Source organism: Procambarus clarkii, chromosome 6 (genome assembly GCF_040958095.1).
Source record: "Procambarus clarkii isolate CNS0578487 chromosome 6, FALCON_Pclarkii_2.0, whole genome shotgun sequence".
Taxonomy (NCBI): Eukaryota; Metazoa; Arthropoda; class Malacostraca; order Decapoda; family Cambaridae; genus Procambarus; species Procambarus clarkii.
The window spans coordinates 17745826-17764132 of NC_091155.1; the positions used below are offsets into that span (position 1 = coordinate 17745826).

The 18307-nt window shown below is 41.9% G+C and overlaps 2 protein-coding genes across 2 annotated transcripts; both read right to left on the reverse strand.

The window, feature by feature from the left end:
- Positions 1 to 1979: 1979 nt before the first annotated feature.
- Positions 1980 to 4760, reverse strand: LOC123754153 (loricrin-like). The gene is made up of 2 exons (XM_069310519.1): positions 4749 to 4760; positions 1980 to 2666 (listed from the first exon to the last, which is right to left on the reverse strand). Exons 1-2 carry the CDS (start codon positions 4758 to 4760, stop codon positions 1980 to 1982), a joined length of 699 nt encoding a protein of 232 aa, XP_069166620.1.
- A 9658-nt stretch (positions 4761 to 14418) lies between these two features.
- Positions 14419 to 14796, reverse strand: LOC138355461 (antifreeze protein Maxi-like). Its single transcript, XM_069310525.1, has one exon. It carries the CDS (start codon positions 14794 to 14796, stop codon positions 14419 to 14421), a length of 378 nt encoding a protein of 125 aa, XP_069166626.1.
- Positions 14797 to 18307: the final 3511 nt, after the last annotated feature.

Sequence of the window (18307 nt, forward strand, 5' to 3'; positions counted from 1 at the left end):
CATATATCTACGTTAATTTTAACTCCAATAAAAAAAATTGACTTCATACACAATGAAATGGGTAGCTTTATCATTTCATAAGAAAAAAAATAGGGAAAATATATTAATTCATGAAAACTTGGCTTATTAGGCAAATCGGGCCTTGCATAGTAGGCTGAGAAGTGAGTTCTGGCTACTAGGTACGACATATATATATATATATATATATATATATATATATATATATATATATATATATATATATATATATATATATATATATATATATATATATATATATATAACTGAAAACTCACACCCCAGAAGTGACTCGAACCCATACTCCCAGAAGCAACGCAACTGGTATGTACAAGACGCCTTAATCCACTTGACCATCACGACCGGACAAAATGAGGTGATAGCCGAGGCTATTTGAACCACCCCACCGCCGGCACTCGGATAGTAATCTTGGGCATAGCATTTTACCAAATCACCTCATTCTTTGGGGCACACGTGAGGAACACAAATGCGAACAAGCCTGAATGGTCCCCAGGACAATATGCAACTGAAAACTCACACCCCAGAAGTGACTCGAACCCATACTCCCAGAAGCAACGCAACTGGTATGTACAAGACGCCTTAATCCACTTGACCATCACGACCGGACAAAATGAGGTGATAGCCGAGGCTAGTTTTCAGTTGCATATTGTCCTGGGGACCATTCAGGCTTGTTCGCATTTGTGTTCCTCACGTGTGCCCCAAAGAATGAGGTGATTTGGTAAAATGCTATGCCCAAGATTACTATCCGAGTGCCGGCGGTGGGGTGGTTCAAATAGCCTCGGCTATCACCTCATTTTGTCCGGTCGTGATGGTCAAGTGGATTAAGGCGTCTTGTACATACCAGTTGCGTTGCTTCTGGGAGTATGGGTTCGAGTCACTTCTGGGGTGTGAGTTTTCAGTTGCATATTGTCCTGGGGACCATTCAGGCTTGTTCGCATTTGTGTTCCTCACGTGTGCCCCAAAGAATGAGGTGATTTGGTAAAATGCTATGCCCAAGATTACTATCCGAGTGCCGGCGGTGGGGTGGTTCAAATAGCCTCGGCTATCACCTCATTTTGTCCGGTCGTGATGGTCAAGTGGATTAAGGCGTCTTGTACATACCAGTTGCGTTGCTTCTGGGAGTATGGGTTCGAGTCACTTCTGGGGTGTGAGTTTTCAGTTGCATATTGTCCTGGGGACCATTCAGGCTTGTTCGCATATATATATATATATATATATATATATATATATATATATATATATATATATATATATATATATATATATATATATATATATATATATATATGTATATATATATATATATATATATATATATATATATATATATATATATATATATATATATATATATATATATGTATATATATATATATATATATATATATATATATATATATATATATATATATATATATATATATATATATATATATATATATAATGTGTGTGTGTGTGTGTGTGTGTATTATAAGCATCATTGCACCAGAGGTGGTACCCCCTCCTCCTATATATATAATAAGATATATATTTATATGCAGGCGATGAGTCACAATATCGTGGCTGAAGTATGATGACCAGACCACACACTAGAAATTGAAGAGACGTCGTCGTCTCTTCAATTTCTAGTGTGTGGTCTGGTCATCATATATATTTATATATATTTTTTATTTGTTATTTTTTAAGGTCTTTTATCGGGACCTCACATAGTAATTCGTATATTTTTAACTTGTTATAAGGATGTTTTTGTTTGAGCGCCTTCAGTAAAATACATTACATATATTATTGTCACCTCGTGTATTGATTACTGTTCTTTAATATTTTACATGACAAATGTTTTTTTACAAATCGATGAAGTAACAAAATTATTATACACTAAATATTTATTTTATAATTTAATGTTATATACTGTATATATTTAATGTTAAGATAAAGCAAATTTATTTTCCGTAGCCGCCACCTCCAGAGCTGCCGCCACCACTGTAACCGCCACCACCGAAGCCGCCACCTCCAGAGCTGCCGCCACCACTGTAGCCGCCAAAGCCGCCACCTCCAGAGCTGCCGCCACCACTGAAGCCGCCACCACTGTAGCCGCCACCGCCGAAGCCGCCACCTCCAGAGCTGCCGCCACCACTGTAGCCGCCAAAGCCGCCACCTCCAGAGCTGCCGCCACCACTGTAGCCGCCAACGCCGCCACCTCCAGAGCTGCCGCCACCACTGTAGCCGCCAACGCCGCCACCTCCAGAGCTGCCGCCACCACTGTAGCCGCCACCGCCAAAGCCGCCACCACCGAAGCCGCCACCTCCAGAGCTGCCACCACTGTAGCCGCCACCGCCGAAGCCGCCACCGCCGAAGCCGCCACCACCGAAGCTGCCACCGCCTCTGGACCCACTTCCATGACTTCCGAGGTTAAAAACGGCAGAGGACGTGCCGCCACTGTAGCCTCCACCTCCATACCCACCGCCTCCATTGCCGCCACCACCTCCACTGCTGCCACCTCCTCCATACCCTCCACCTCCGGATCCTCCTGCACCTCCACCACCGCCACCATAGGCTCCACTGCCACCTGGCAGGGCGCAGGTGGAGGCGGCCAGCAGGGCCACACCCAGGAACACTAACGCCAACCTCTGTAAGTTCAAGAGAAACATGAGAGTAATTTAGTCATTAACAGTAACTTGACGCCCGCATGTTTGTGAAGCAAACCAGCGCACCCTGGCCGCTCACCCTACACCCAGCCTCATCTACCCCCCCCCAGACTGCAACCTGCCTCATCTCTCCCCCATGCACCCAACTGCATCTACCCCCACCTTGCACCCAGCCTCATCTACCTCTACCCTGCTGGGTTGTGTTAGAAAGCTGATCTACACTCATAGACAACTAACTCATTACTCTCTGTGCAGCCCGTCCTCTCGATTCGTCAAGACATCTCGAAAATGATCTATTAAATTTCCAGAACCCAATCGACGGATCAACTGACGAAAAACGTGCAAGTTTCTGATCCGCAATGATTTATAATACATTATATTTTGTCCAGTGGGGATTTCACCGTCATAATGGGATATATTAATCAAGAAGACTGGTTAAGCTCTGGCGAATTGCTATTAATTATATTATTAATTTATATATGACGACACAAACTAATATTCACGTTCAGAAGGTCTGGCGTAAGGCAGCCACATATTATTCCCGCTAGAATGATACGTGAAGCAACAAAGTGACACAAGAGGCAGGACGGTGACGCTAGAGGCAACATAGTGAGGCTAAAGGCAGCACAGTGACACTATAGGCAACACAGTAAACACTAGAGGCAGCATAATGACACTAGAGGCAGTATAGTGACGCTAGAGGCAGCATAGTAACACTATAGGCAACACAGTAACACTAGAGGCAGCATAATGACACTAGAGGCAGCATAGTGACGCTAGAGGCAGCACAGTACACTAGAAGAAGCACAATAACCGTAGAGGAAGCACAGTAACACTAGAGGCAGCACAGTAACACTAAAGGCAGCACAGTAACACTAGAGGCAGCATAGTGACACTAGTTGCAGCACAGTAACACTAGAGGCAGCATAGTGACACTAGCTGCAGCACAGTAAGACTAGAGACAGCATAGTGACACTAGCTGCAGCACAGTAACACTAGAGGCAGCACAGTAACACTAGAGGCAGCATAGTGACACTAGAGGCAGCACAATAACCGTAGAGGAAGCACTTTAACACTAGAGGCAGCACGTTAACACTAGAAGCAGCACAGTAACCGTAGAGGCAGCACAGTAACACTAGCTGCAGCACAGTAACACTAGAGGCAGCACAGTAACACTAGCTGCAGCATAGTAACACTAGAGGCAGCATAGTGACACTAGTTGCAGCACAGTAACACTAGAGGCAGCATAGTGACACTAGTTGCAGCACAGTAACACTAGAGGCAGCACAGTAACACTAGAGGCAGCACAGTAACACTAGAGGCAGCATAGTGACACTAGTTGCAGCACAGTAACACTAGAGGCAGCACAGTAACACTAGAGGCAGCACAGTAACACTAGAGGCAGCATAGTGACACTAGTTGCAGCACAGTAACACTAGAGGCAGCACAGTAACACTAGTTGCAGCACAGTAACACTAGAGGCAGCATAGTGACACTAGTTGCAGCACAGTAACACTAGAGGCAGCACAGTAACACTAGAGGCAGCACAGTAACACTAGAGGCAGCATAGTGACACTAGTTGCAGCACAGTAACACTAGAGGCAGCACAGTAACACTAGAGGCAGCACAGTAACACTAGAGGCAGCATAGTGACACTAGTTGCAGCACAGTAACACTAGAGGCAGCACAGTAACACTAGAGGCAGCACAGTAACACTAGAGGCAGCATAGTGACACTAGTTGCAGCACAGTAACACTAGAGGCAGCACAGTAACACTAGTTGCAGCACAGTAACACTAGAGGCAGCATAGTGACACTAGTTGCAGCACAGTAACACTAGAGGCAGCATAGTGACACTAGCTGCAGCACAGTAACACTAGAGGCAGCATAGTGACAAATTGGTCTGGCTACAACTGGCTGTCACGATGACGCAGCAAAGCGCTGACTTAACAAACTCAATAACACAACACATAGGGCATCTCATGGGAGAGGTTGGCGTGTAGTCAGAGAACAGCTTAGTGGGAGACTGGCGCCAGATTCACGAAGCAGTTATGTAAGTACTTACGAACGTGTACATCTTTCCTCAATCTTTGACGGCTTTTGTTACATTTATTAAACAGTTTACAAGCATGAAAACTTGCCAATCAACTGTTGTTATTGTTATAAACAGCCTCCTGGTGCTTCGGAGCTCATTAACTGTTTAATAATTGTAAACAAAGCCACCAAAGATTGAGAAAAGATGTATAGGTTCGTAAGCGCTTGCGTAACTGCTTCGTGAATCTGGCCCCTGGAGAGTGACCTCACACTTACTATCTTCATTACTTGGATTCTTGTTCTGTGTGGAGTAGAGGTCTGTAGCAGACGAGATCAGAACAAGTGACTGGATTTTACCAATTAATTGTTGAGTTGATGCAAATGACTCTAAAATAGAAAAAATGCCAGAAAACTTATTGATAATATAATCTACTAAGGAATCTCATGAACCAAAAAAATAGTTCTTACCATATTGATGTTAGCGGAAGTAAGTCAGGAGAGGAAGTGAATGGAAAGCAGTGCTCACTGCATCTTATATACCAGAGATGACATCCTCGTCACGCACACTTCACAACACATGCAAAGGTAAAACTTAAAAATAATACAAGTCTATTGCATCAGGAATTCTCGACCTCAATGCCATATATAACACTGATGACGGGTGGAAATTTAAGCGTGAATTGCTTGATTCTTCAGAAATGTATATTTTCCGTGACTGAAGGAATATTTACACTACTTAAATTACACACACACACACACACACACACACACACACACACACACACACACACACACACACACACACACACACACACACACACACACACACACACACACACACACACACACACACACACACACACACACACACACACACACACACACACACACACACACACACACACACACACACACACACACACACACACACACACACACACACACATATACACACACAGAAGACAGAAGAGTTAGGGGGGACATGATCACCACATTCAAGATCCTCAAGGGAATCGACAGGGTTGATAAAGACAGGCTGTTTAACACAAGGGGCACACGCACTAGGGAACACAGGTGGAAACTGAGTGCCCAAATGAGCCACAGAGATATTAGAAAGAACTTTTTTAGTGTCAGAGTGATTGACAAATGGAATGCATTAGGAAGTGATGTGGTGGAGGCTGACTCCATACACAGTTTCAAGTGTAGATATGATAGAGCCCAATAGGCTCAGGAACCTGTACACCTGTTGATTGACGGTTGAGAGGCGAGACCAAAGAGCCAGAGCTCAACCCCCGCAAACACAACTTGGTGAGTACAACTAGGTGAGTACAGCCCAGCCTTGCTGGGCAGAAAGCCCTGCTTTCCCAGCCCCTGGTCTTCTTCCTGCCCCAAGCAGGACCAGACGAGATCTAAGTCCTCCATCCCCCACTTCACCTCCCTCCAAACCCCTGTCAACTACACCGCAGGAGGGCGTGCCCTCTCCCCAAGCAATCCCTGCCCCCTCACCCCCAGGACTTCTTCCTGCCCCAAGCAGGCCTGAGGAAGACCTTAGCCCTCCATCCCCCACTCCACCTCCCCCTGAACCCCTGGCAACTACCTCACAGGAGGATGAGCCTACCCAAGTAGTAATAACCATGGAACAACTTCCTACACTTGTGGGGAGTGAGGGTGAAATTGGATATAAGAAAGTGAGCTTCAAGGTAATGTTCTCAAACATTGATGGGATTACCAATACAGCAAGTGAACTGGCAGAAAGGGCGCAAGAAGAAAACTCTGATGTAATAGGACTCACGGAAACAAAATTGTCAGGAGTCATAACAGATGCTGTGTTTCCAAAGGACTACTATATAGTAAGGGAAGGGAGAGGAGGTGGAGGAGTGGCCCTGCTGATAAGGAAGGACTGGAGTTTTGATGAGATAGAAATTCCGGACTGTGACGGATTCAGAGATTACATAACAGGAACTATAACAATTGGGTGGACCTAAGATAATAGTGGCAGTCATTTACAACCCTCCCCTAAATGACAGAAGACCCAGACAGGAGTTTGATAGGAAAAACATGGCAACCATAAATATAATAGAGAGAGCAGCTTTAGTTGCCTGCAGGAATGGTTCAAGACTCTTAATTATGGGCGATTTCAACCATGGAAAGGTAAACTGGGAGAATGGGGACCCACATGGTGGTGCAGATACGTGGAGAGCTAAACTCTTGGAAGTGACAACAAGGAACTTTCTGAGCCAGCATGTCAAGGAACCCACAAGAGTGAGAGGCAATGATGAACCAGCTAGACTCGACTTGAGAGTCACCCTGATTGAGTCAGAAATAGGGGAAGTCAAAGTTGAAGCCCCCATAGGAATGAGTGACCACAGTGTACTGACTTTTGAGTACTTGGTGGAGGTAAGGATAACCTATCCAAGGATGGGATCGGAGGGAAAAAGACTAAATTACCGAAGAGGAAAATATGACGAGATGAGGAACTTCCTAAGGGGAATACCATGGGAAACAGAACTTTGAGACAAGAATGTGCAGGACATGATGGATTTTGTCACCCAGAAGTGCCAGGAAGCTGCAGACAGGTTTATCCCTGTCCAAAAGGAGAAAAACGAAAAACAACAGAAAAACCCATGGTTCAACAAGGAATGCAAGGTAGCAAAGCCACTGAGTAAAAGAACATGAAGAAACTACAGAAATAACAGATCACCGGAGAGCAGGGAAAGATACCAGAGGGCCAGAAATGAGTACCTCAGAGTGAGGAGAGAAGCAGAGAGACAGTTTGAAAATGACATAGCGAGTAAAGCCAAGACCCAACCAAAGCTGCTCCACAGCCACATCAGGAGGAAAACAGCAGTGAAAGAACAAGTGATGAAGCTGCGAAAAGCGGAGAACAGATACACAGAGAATGACAAGGAGGGGTATAGACTCGTTCCTCTTAATGTTTGCTGATGATGCAAAAATTATGAGAAGAATCAAGACGGATGAAGATAGACAGAGACTACAGGATGACCTGGACAAACTAGTGGAATGGTCTAGAAAATGTCTGCTGAAGTTCAACTCAGGAAAGTGTAAGGTAATGAAATTAGGCGAAGGGAGCAGGAGGTTGAACACAAGGTATCATCTGGAAGGTGAAATCCTGCAAGAGTCAAATAGAGAGAAGGATCTGGGGGTTGATATCACACCGAACCTGTCTCCAGAGGTCCACATGAAAAGAATATCATCAGCGGCATAGGCTAGACTGGCCAACATAAGAACTTCCTTTAGAAACTTGGGTAAGGAATCGTTCAGGACCCTGTATACCACTTATGTAAGACCAAACCTGGAGGATGCAGCTCCAGCATGGAGTCCATACTTAATTAAACACAAGACAAAGTTAGAAAAGATTCAGCGGTATGCCACCAGGCTCATCCCGAAACTAAGAGGAATGAGCTACGAGGAAAGGCTAAAGGAGCTGAACCTCACATCCCTGGAAAACAGAAAAGTAAGGGGGAGACATGATAACCACCCACAAAATTCTCAGGGGAATTGACAGGGTGGAAAAAGACAAACTCTTCAGCACGGGTGGGACACGAACAAGGAGACACAGGTGGAAACGTAGTACCCAGATGAGCCACAGAGACGTTAGAAAGAATTTTTTCAGTGTCAGATTAGTTAATAAATGAAATGCACTAGGAAGGGATGTGGTGGAGGCTGACTCTATACACAGTTTCAAATGTAGATATGATAGAGCCCAGTAGGCTCAGGAATCTGTACACCAGTTGATTGACAGTTGAGAGGCGGGACCAAAGAGCCAAAGCTCAACGCCCTCAAGCACAATTTAACCAACCCAAGTAACCCCAAGTTACTATGCATTAATGCACAACTATATTCTACACACTTCAAGACTCCGCACCAATATAGAAGCATCAAGAAATATGGGCCAATAGGCCCTTTGCAGTTACTTCCATTCTTCCCTTTAACTTACAAAATATTTTACCCATTGTTTCGTGTTCTGTCTTGTGTTGAAAGTTTGTTTTCACCTTATCCAAAACTGTTGTAATATATATATGTATGTATGTATTTTTCTTTCATGTATGTCTCATTGAATATGACAGCATATTCCGTATTTACTATTTTCTGATTTAGGACTTCTATCCCTCTTACTAATGCTCTTGCATCAGGGTTCAGCTGGAAGAGGAGTTCACCAAAAGTCATGTTGTTTTCACGGTGAAGAAAAGAACTGAATAACTGAAGAATATATTACACTTATTATAAATTCGCACTACATTTCGAACCTACATGGTTCATTCTTAAATAATGTTACAGTCCAGAACATTATATTTTATACTAATAGTGGGTCAGGGGGAATACAAATGGATCGAACAATGGGATCAGGTGTAAACAAAGGGTGTACATTGGGTAGACATGAAGGAGAAAAGAAGCTAAGGATCAGAAGGTTAAATAGGGTACATACAAAGATTAATCAAGCGTGGTGTCTTGTGTGATGGAATCGTTATGTTCCGGTCTTGTTTTTACTCTCATGGTGGGTACAGTGAATAGTTCCGAAATTTGGGTATTCATGGTAGGTTGTTCTTTTTTAATGTCGATAACTTGTAATCTTCTTGCATCTTGGGTTTTGTCTATTATACAAGTATTTTTATTTAACATTTCTCCTGTTAGGGTGATGTCATGGGCTTGTCTCATGTGATTTCTGGGCGCACCGGATTGAAGATGACAGGTCAAACGCCTCGTCAGCTTGGTCGACGTCATATATATGTACTTAGATTAAAGGTTACATCCTTCACGTTGACACGTGTACATGTATACAACGCTTGACTGCTTTAAAGGGTTCTCCGTCGGCTTCGGGCTGTTTTTGATAAGGAGGTCTGAAGTCTTCTTTGTTTTATAGAATATGATCAAGTCTATGTTTGGTCAGGAATAGTGCTTTTTACTCCTTTACGAATTATTTCCTTCATAATTCTTTCTTCTTTTTTATGTTCACTGTGCATAGTTAATTTGTAATATAATTTTATTGGAGGTGTTGTGGTTTCCGTTCTAGGTTCAGGATTGTACCATCGGTCCAGGTGTCTTCTTATAGCGGTGTTTATTTCCCTGTTGCTATAGCCACTGTTCACCAATACCTGAGTTATTCTGTCAAACTCTCTACTCACATTGCTCCATTCGGAGCAGTGTGTAAGCGCTCGATGAATATAAGCATTGAGAACACTGGCTTTGTTCCTTTGGGGGCACTCACTCCTACCGTTCAGGCATAATCCTATGTTGATAGGCTTAGTACATACGCTGGTGCTTAAAAAGGTTCCTGTTTTTGTTATCAGTACATCAAAGAATGGCAGACTGTTATTTTCACTATTTTCATGTGTAAATCGGAGTACTGACTCTCTCTCTTTCTCTCTCTCTAGATGGCTTTTTAGATTAATTAGTTTATCTGAGTCTTTTTCTATGACGAATATGTCATCTACATAACGGAAGTATACTGTCAGTTTTTGTCTACTACTGAAGACTATATTTGATGGTTCCCATGTAAAAAAAAATAGCGAATAACACTCCTAAGGGGGAGCCCACTGCTTCTCCGTCCTATTTGTAGATACTTGTCCCCTTACAGACTGATGAAAGGAGCTTCCTTTGTACATGCCGCGAGAAGACTCTTCAAGTGTGGCTCGGTTAGATCTAAGTTATAGGTGCTCTCGTCTCTGTATACTCTGTCCAGTACAATTTCTATTGTGGTGGTGTCAACTGGGACGTTGGTAAATAGGGATTCGACGTCTAGGGAAGCAATGATTCCATCGGGCTGTGTAGTTTTGATTATTTCTAGGAAATCTGCTAATGATTGTAGACTATAGTTGCTTGGAGTCTATGGAGTTAGGAGTTCGTTAAGTATTTTTGCCTATATGTACTATATTAAACCTCAGATAGCGTGTATTATGCCTAGGATGGTTAGGTTAAACTAGTTTAGGTTTCCTTTACAACATAAATACAAAATGTTTTCCGGTTTGTCCAAATTGAAGAATGCCGATTTCTACTTTCTAATTGTCTTTTTCGTTCAATATATGTAAGATGGTCCTCATCATTTCTAGAAGTGCTATGTAAACAGGAGGGTGGGTTGGTGTGCGTGTTTGTAGATATTCATAAATGAATTCAAGAAATGAAGTTTTCACTCCTATAAGACACGTAAGTTTTTTAGATCATGTACATATTTCCAATCATCATGCAGTGGCATCACAAGTCACAAGATTTTTTTTATGGTGGTGAGCGTGAGAGATTACCGCAAGGAACGCCCACACAATGCATCATTGCCTCAAAGAGTAATTTTTTTCTTTTTGCGTAACTTACCACTAGTTAAAGATCAGTTTGAAGTTTACAAACTGTTATTTGCACGTTTCGTGTTCAGTTATCTGTGGTAGTAAAGAGACACTTTATTTTTATTGAGTAATATGCTGAGTTTTTATCTGTTGATATTCAGGTTTTTTGAGTTGCCAAAATCCATTTCAAAATTTTGTATTGTTTAGGGTGATGGGGGGATGGGTAGAAATTGCTCAATTCGTGCTAAGGAAACATAAATCAATTAATCAAAGGCTTTGTTAATAAATTGTTGTTCATTTATAAGGTGGAAAGCTTACATAAAAATACAGAACAGTAATTACATACGTTAGAGTCACGATAACAGCGTAGCTCGTAGACATTATCATTGTCCGAATCACAAATTTTATTGGTAAGAACTTGTACAAATTATTACAATAGTGGCTTCACTAAACAAGTGTGAAGCAATCTAAATCAAAGATACCGCATGACATTTTTTATTTCATTTTATTTATATATATACAAGAGCTCTTACATTCTTGTAAAGCCACTAGTACGCATAGCGTTTTGGGCAGGTCTTTAATCCTAATTTTCCCCGGAATACGACCCGCCAATCGTTAAACAACCAGGTACCCATTCTCTGCTAGGTGAACACAGGTTACAGTTAAGGACTTGCGCCCAGTCAATCATTGCTGGCCAGGATGCGAATCTAGACCAAAGCGCCGGACGAGCGAGAGCTTTACCACTGCGCCAGGGAGACATAAAGTGTGTGATATATATCTTACAATTAGAAAGGTGATATGAAAACAAAGTAAGGCTTACCATTATGGGGGTTATCTTGAGGTTATCTTGAGATGATTTCGGGGCTTTTTAGTGTCCCCGCGGCCCGGTCCTCGACCAGGCCTCCACCCCCAGGAAGCAGCCCGTGACAGCTGAATAACACCTAGGTACCTATTTTACTGCTAGGTAACAGGAGCATAGGGTGAAAGAAACTCTGCCCAATGTTTCTCGCCGGCGCCTGGGATCGAACCCAGGACCACAGGATCACAAGTCCAGCGTGCTGTCCACTCGGCCGACCGGCTCCCTCCGGGGTACGGCAGATATTGGTACAGTTTACATCACAAAATTATAATGAAGATAAGACAGAAGTAGACTCAGATATGCTAGTCATTCCATGAAGTTAACGAAATTTGCTCTCCCCTCAGCATTATACGTCATCAGATTCTAAGACTATTCCAGGGCAAAATCATTATCAAATGCATAGATCATATTAGACAGATCTAACTTCAAGAAGACTCAAATTCCTGCCAGAAAGACACTTTTTTTGTGGACAGAAATTCTTTTACAATTCCAAATATCCAGCTGGGGTCTTCCTGTTTGGTTGGGTGACGATTATTTTATTCTATCCGCTAGACTTGTTTCACTGTTATATACATCACTGAACTGAATTAATATATAATTCATCATTAGGGAATAACTTAAGACTTATTCCCTAATAATTAAGTTTATATTTCTAGAAAAGTTGGAGAAACCAGTAATAAGTGAGTGCATAGAAAAGAAACAAGTTCATTGAATTTGCTGGATTGGTGATTCCTTTCAGAAAAAAGTTTTCATTCTTTTCTGATTTATTTCTTCAATTGTGGGTGTGGACATGTGGCCAAGACGGTGACTGCAATGAATGAGAGGATGGACACCCAAGATACGTCTTCAAAATTTCCTCCACACACAATTAAGCCAACCAAGGATTGCTTTTTTTAGGTCCTATAGTTCTCATCATTACAGGCTTAGACATAGTTAAATAACTTTACTTTCGACCAGGTATCTAGATGACCAGATTCATAATGATAATTGTTCTGATCTTCAGGTCTCAATAATCGTCCGCAAAATTTACTCAAGTGGGCTCGTTGACGTTATAATGGGCTGCAAATGCTTTTCAGAACACCTTGTTAGATTTTTTTGGTACAGTAATTTTAATTTGGGATCACGATAAAAGGAGTCCTGTGAGTTAAAAGCAACCCACCACATTTGACAGGACTCAACGTTAGGTTGTATTCAGCAGTAAATTGTTCACATAGTTCATTCAAGTTTTCCATAGCTTCTTTGGCCAGTGCGAGTAGAACTAGATCATCAGCATAACAAAAATTAGTGTCCTTAGTAATTGCTATGCCACAGCTATTCTCTCTTAATTCTTTTAACAACGATCAAGATAGATAACAAATTATCGACATGCAACCTTCCTCTCACATCTCTTGACAGAAAACTAAAGTTATTAACCTTAATTTCGTCCCTGAAAAAAGGATTATGTAAGTATTCAGCATTCATGAACGCATTGAACAAATTTAAAAAATGCATCCTGTCGAGAAAAATCGGTGTTAGAGTCAACTACCACCATGAGGTTAACAACATGATATAAACTAGGCAGTTGAGATATTTCAGCTATCACATCTCCATACACCTCTGCCCAATGGGTGTTGCTGGTGAAAAATGGCCCATACACACATACGATCAAATACTGCAGACGTCATTAGAGACAACCGCCTTATTAGTGCGCCTTTATACGGTATTGACAACATCAACTTGACATTGTATGTAAGGTTGATGTCGTCAACTGTGTATGCCACATGAAAGCAGTACCAATACTGGATCATTTAAGATCTGACTAGTCTTCAAACAGTTCATCGGAATTATTTCAGTGCTAGCAGTGTAAAAAGGCTCTATTTTAATGTTTAGACACTGTATTTATAGAGACCACCCTGACACCATTTGATTCAGTGTAATTCGTGAGTTTGTCAGAGTCACATACCCTGAGGTGAGGTATATATAAATACACTGGTACTCGGAGGGTTCCCAGGTTTCAAACTATTAAGCCTTACAAGTAAGTACTCAGCAGATGATGAGAAATCGTAAAACTAAAGTGCGTAAAATGTGGAAGAATGAACTTTAACATTGTTTCGCATCGTGTTTCGTAATATTATGTCTCAACATAAGCTGTGTACAACCGAATTTCATCAAATGATTTTTCTGAAAATATTTACTCTGAATACAGTTAAATTGGAATCAAAATATATTAAATAATAACTAATTTATTTTCAATAGTCTGTAGCATCATAGTCATGGCAACCAAATACTGCACCAGCAACAGGAATCACTGCAGATCTTTGATAACATTATACATCATGACGTCATAAAAAATTATGTTTACATAAACGAGGTTTATTTCCCATAGCCTCCTCCTCCTCCAGAGCCGCCACCGCCACCTCCATGGCCACCACCACCACCGCCACCGCCATGACCACCACCACCACCACCTCCATGACCACCACCACCACCGCCACCGCCATGACCACCACCACCACCACCTCCATGACCACCACCACCACCACCACCACCACCTCCATAGCTTCCAAGACTCAAAGTACTGGATGAAGAACCGGCGCCATAGCCTCCGCCACCACCACTACCACCGCCTCCATAGCCGCCACCTCCTTGGCCGCCACCACCGCCACCTCCGTGGCCGCCACCTCCTTGGCCGCCACCACCGCCACCTCCGTGGCCGCCACCTCCATTGCCGCCACCACCGCCTCCATGACCGCGAAAATTGAAGCTGCTGGTAGAAGTACCACCAGAATAACCGCCGCCGCCATCACCTCCATGGCCGCCACCGCCACCGCCTCCATGGCCGCCGCTGCCACCGCCTCCATGGCCGCCGCCGCCACCGCCTCCATGGCCGCCACCGCCGCCACCTCCTCCATAGCCGCCACCGCCGCCACCGCCACCTCCGCCTCCATGTCCACCTGGCCTGGCCAAGCCAGAAACGGCCAGCATGGCCAAGGCCAAGGACACTAACACGAACTTCTGAAATTGCATCAACATTCAATAATGTACTGGTGTTACTTCAGAACCAACTGAATGTTAAATTGGAAGTTAACTTGAGAGGAAAATTATCTGTTTCTGTTGAAGTGAAGTTTTCCAGCCGACTTTAGGATAAAGTAACTGTGACGTGGCAGTGACAGTACTGAGCTTACTGTCAAATGTATGAGCTTAATGTAGTATAACTGCCAAGTAAAACTAAAACCAGGATATATATATATATATATATATATATATATATATATATATATATATATATATATATATATATATATATATATATATATATATATATATATATATATATATATATATACTCACTGAAAACTCACACCCCAAAAGTGACTCGAACCCATACTGCCAGAAGCAATGCATCTGATGTACAGGATCCCTTAACCACTCGAACAACACAACCGGACAAAAGAGGATGGTAGCCGAGGCTATTTCTATCCCCCCGCCGGCACTCGGTTGGTAATCTTGGGCATGATATTTTATCAAATCACCTGAGTTTTCAGTGGCATATATGCCTAGAGACCGTTCAGGCTTGTTCGCATTTGTGTTCCTCACGTGTGCCCAAAGAATGAGGTGATTTGATAAAATAACATGCCCAAGACTACCAACCGAGTGCTGGCGGGAGGATAGAAATAGCCTCGGCTACCAGCCTCATTTGTCCAGTTGTGTTGGTCGAGTGGTTAATATATAAATGGAAATGTTCGTTTGTGCTTAACCGCTAATCTCCGAAAGTTCTTCACCGATTGCCTTGAATTTTTCACACAATGTTCCATTCGCATCTGAGCAGGTTTTTATATACGTACTATATAGATGTCACATTTGTGACGGTAAAAAAAAAAAATCTGAAAAACTGTGTTTTTCATGTGAGGAAAACCTTCGAAGCCTCTTTACCGATTGCTTTGAAATTTTGACACAACGTTGCATGCTAATAGGTGCATCTTTTTATATATCTACTATATACATGCCTCACCTGTGACAGGAAAAAATCATGCTTTTGTTGAGAAACAGTTCCATCTGTTGGACGTAAGAGCAACACACGCTGTAATCTCCGAAAGTTCTTCACCGATTGCTTTGAAATTTTTACACAACGTTGCATTCGAATAGGCACGTCTTTTTATATACCTATTATATAGATGACACCTCTGTGACAAGTATAAACATGCGTTTCTGAAAAACAGCGCCATCTGTTGCACATAATAGCAACATGCACACTACACTAAATATGTAACGAATTCCATTTCAATGTTTTCGATTGCAATGATAAATTTTATTTATATAGATTTCGAATTATTTTACATATTGAATTATTTTGTGTGACATTGTGTTGGAACTGAGCTGTGTTGTTTACCTTACCATTCATTTCGTAAGTATAAGTATAGATGCCACACCTGTGACAGGTAAAACTGTTTTTCTTGAAAAAAACAGCGCCATCTGTTGCATGTAAGAGCAACACACATGGTATACTAAATATGTAACAATTCCATTTCACTGTTTCTGATTGCATTGATAAATTGAATTTTCATAGATTTTAATTTACTTTCATTTGTAACTAATTATTTTGTATGAATTGCACTGGAATTGAGCTGTTTTGTTTATCATACCGCTCATTTCGTGAGTATAGTTTATTTTTTTTATTTTTTTCATATTTTCCTTTCATTTTTTAACAGTTTTTCTTATATTTCAGTGAGGGAACGTCAGTTCACTTGATGTTCCCAATTATTTGATAGGAACATCAGACCATTTGGGAAGGCATCGGACCAGGGAGTGGGGAATGGTGAGGATGACGAAGGGATGGAAGTGAGATATAGTGGGCAGGACGAGGGTACAAGGGAGGGGGTAATGGTGGGGAAGGACGAGGGGGACGGGGGAGTTTGGGATGGTGGGAACGAGGGGATGGGTCCATAACCTGTAAGCACTCATCGCATCAACCAATGCATATACCGTAACCTTTACACACACACATATATATATATATATATATATATATATATATATATATATATATATATATATATATATATATATATATATATATATATAAATATATATATATATATATATATATATATATATATATATATATATATATATATATATATATATATATAATGTGTGTGTGTGTATATATTTGCTCTTGTTGACTTCTTGATGTGTAGTGCCTCGCAGATGTCAAACCACATGCTATTGACATCTGCATTCCCTACACATCAAGAAGTAAACACCAGCAATCAACAGCTAATTAATGCACAACTATATTCTACCCACCTCAAGACTCCGTACCAATATAGAAGCATCAAGAGGAAATATGGGCCAATAGGCCCTTTGCAGTTACTTCCATTCTTCCCTTTCATTTATCCAATTTATTCCCATTGCACCGTGTTCTGTCTTGTGTTGAAAGTTTGTTCACCTCATCCAAAACTGTTGTAACATATCACCTCACCCAAATGCGAGTATATAAGACAAAAGCTGTTTAAATGTTAGCATAGTAAAACTCTGTTTAGTGTTTGCAGGTTATAGTTGTGTGTGTGTAAACTAAAGTCTTTGAAAATGTAATAAGTTATTACGAAACGCGTTCAAGTGTCGCATCAGACTAGAAATAAAAATAAATTTTGGAGAACTGATTTTTCAATTACCATCGACAGTAAAAAGAAGCATAAGAAATATTGAGAAAATTTGTGTTAGAATTATTAATTTTACTTTTTCGGTCATATTTAACAACATATGTTTACAAGAAAGACTGCTACCAAAATATACTAGTATATATATATTTAAAGGTTACGAGATACACATTGGTTGATACAATGAGTGTTTAAAGGTTATGAATCTCTTGATGCTGCTCCGCTTCCGGACAGGAACCAAGGATGCAGCAGGCGTTTTCCCTCTGGACCGCCACACAGGCGCTGAAACAAAAAAAACTTGCAGCACTTGGGTCTCTGGTGGCGTCAGTTAACCCGGAGATCAATTCCTTGAAAAATCCCAAGGGACACTTACCCCAGTTGGGTCCATGCGTCTGAGACGCTATGGGAACAAAGGTGTATTGACCTTCCAATCGCTGTATTCGGCTGATTTTGCCATTTCCTTGTGGTTGGCCAGCGCCTCCTGCTTGATCAGCACTGAAGTGTACACAGGTGTCAGCCAGGGTGGATACACATGTGTAGTCCCACATCAACTGTTTGCCCCTTTTCCAAGGGTATATAATGATGTCATCAGCGCGAAGTGCGGGGTCATCCGGATTTTGGTCCCCTAGGATGTGAGGTTCTCTCTCTGCTGGGCACTGAGCTGAGAAGAGGCTCCTCTTGATTATGTCATTGACCTCGTTTTGTCTTGCATGCCAGCCCTTTGTGCTACCGCAATGGAACTCATTCAGTCCATATTGTGCTGCTTCCACCCTGTTGCAAATACACTTGTATGCAGTGT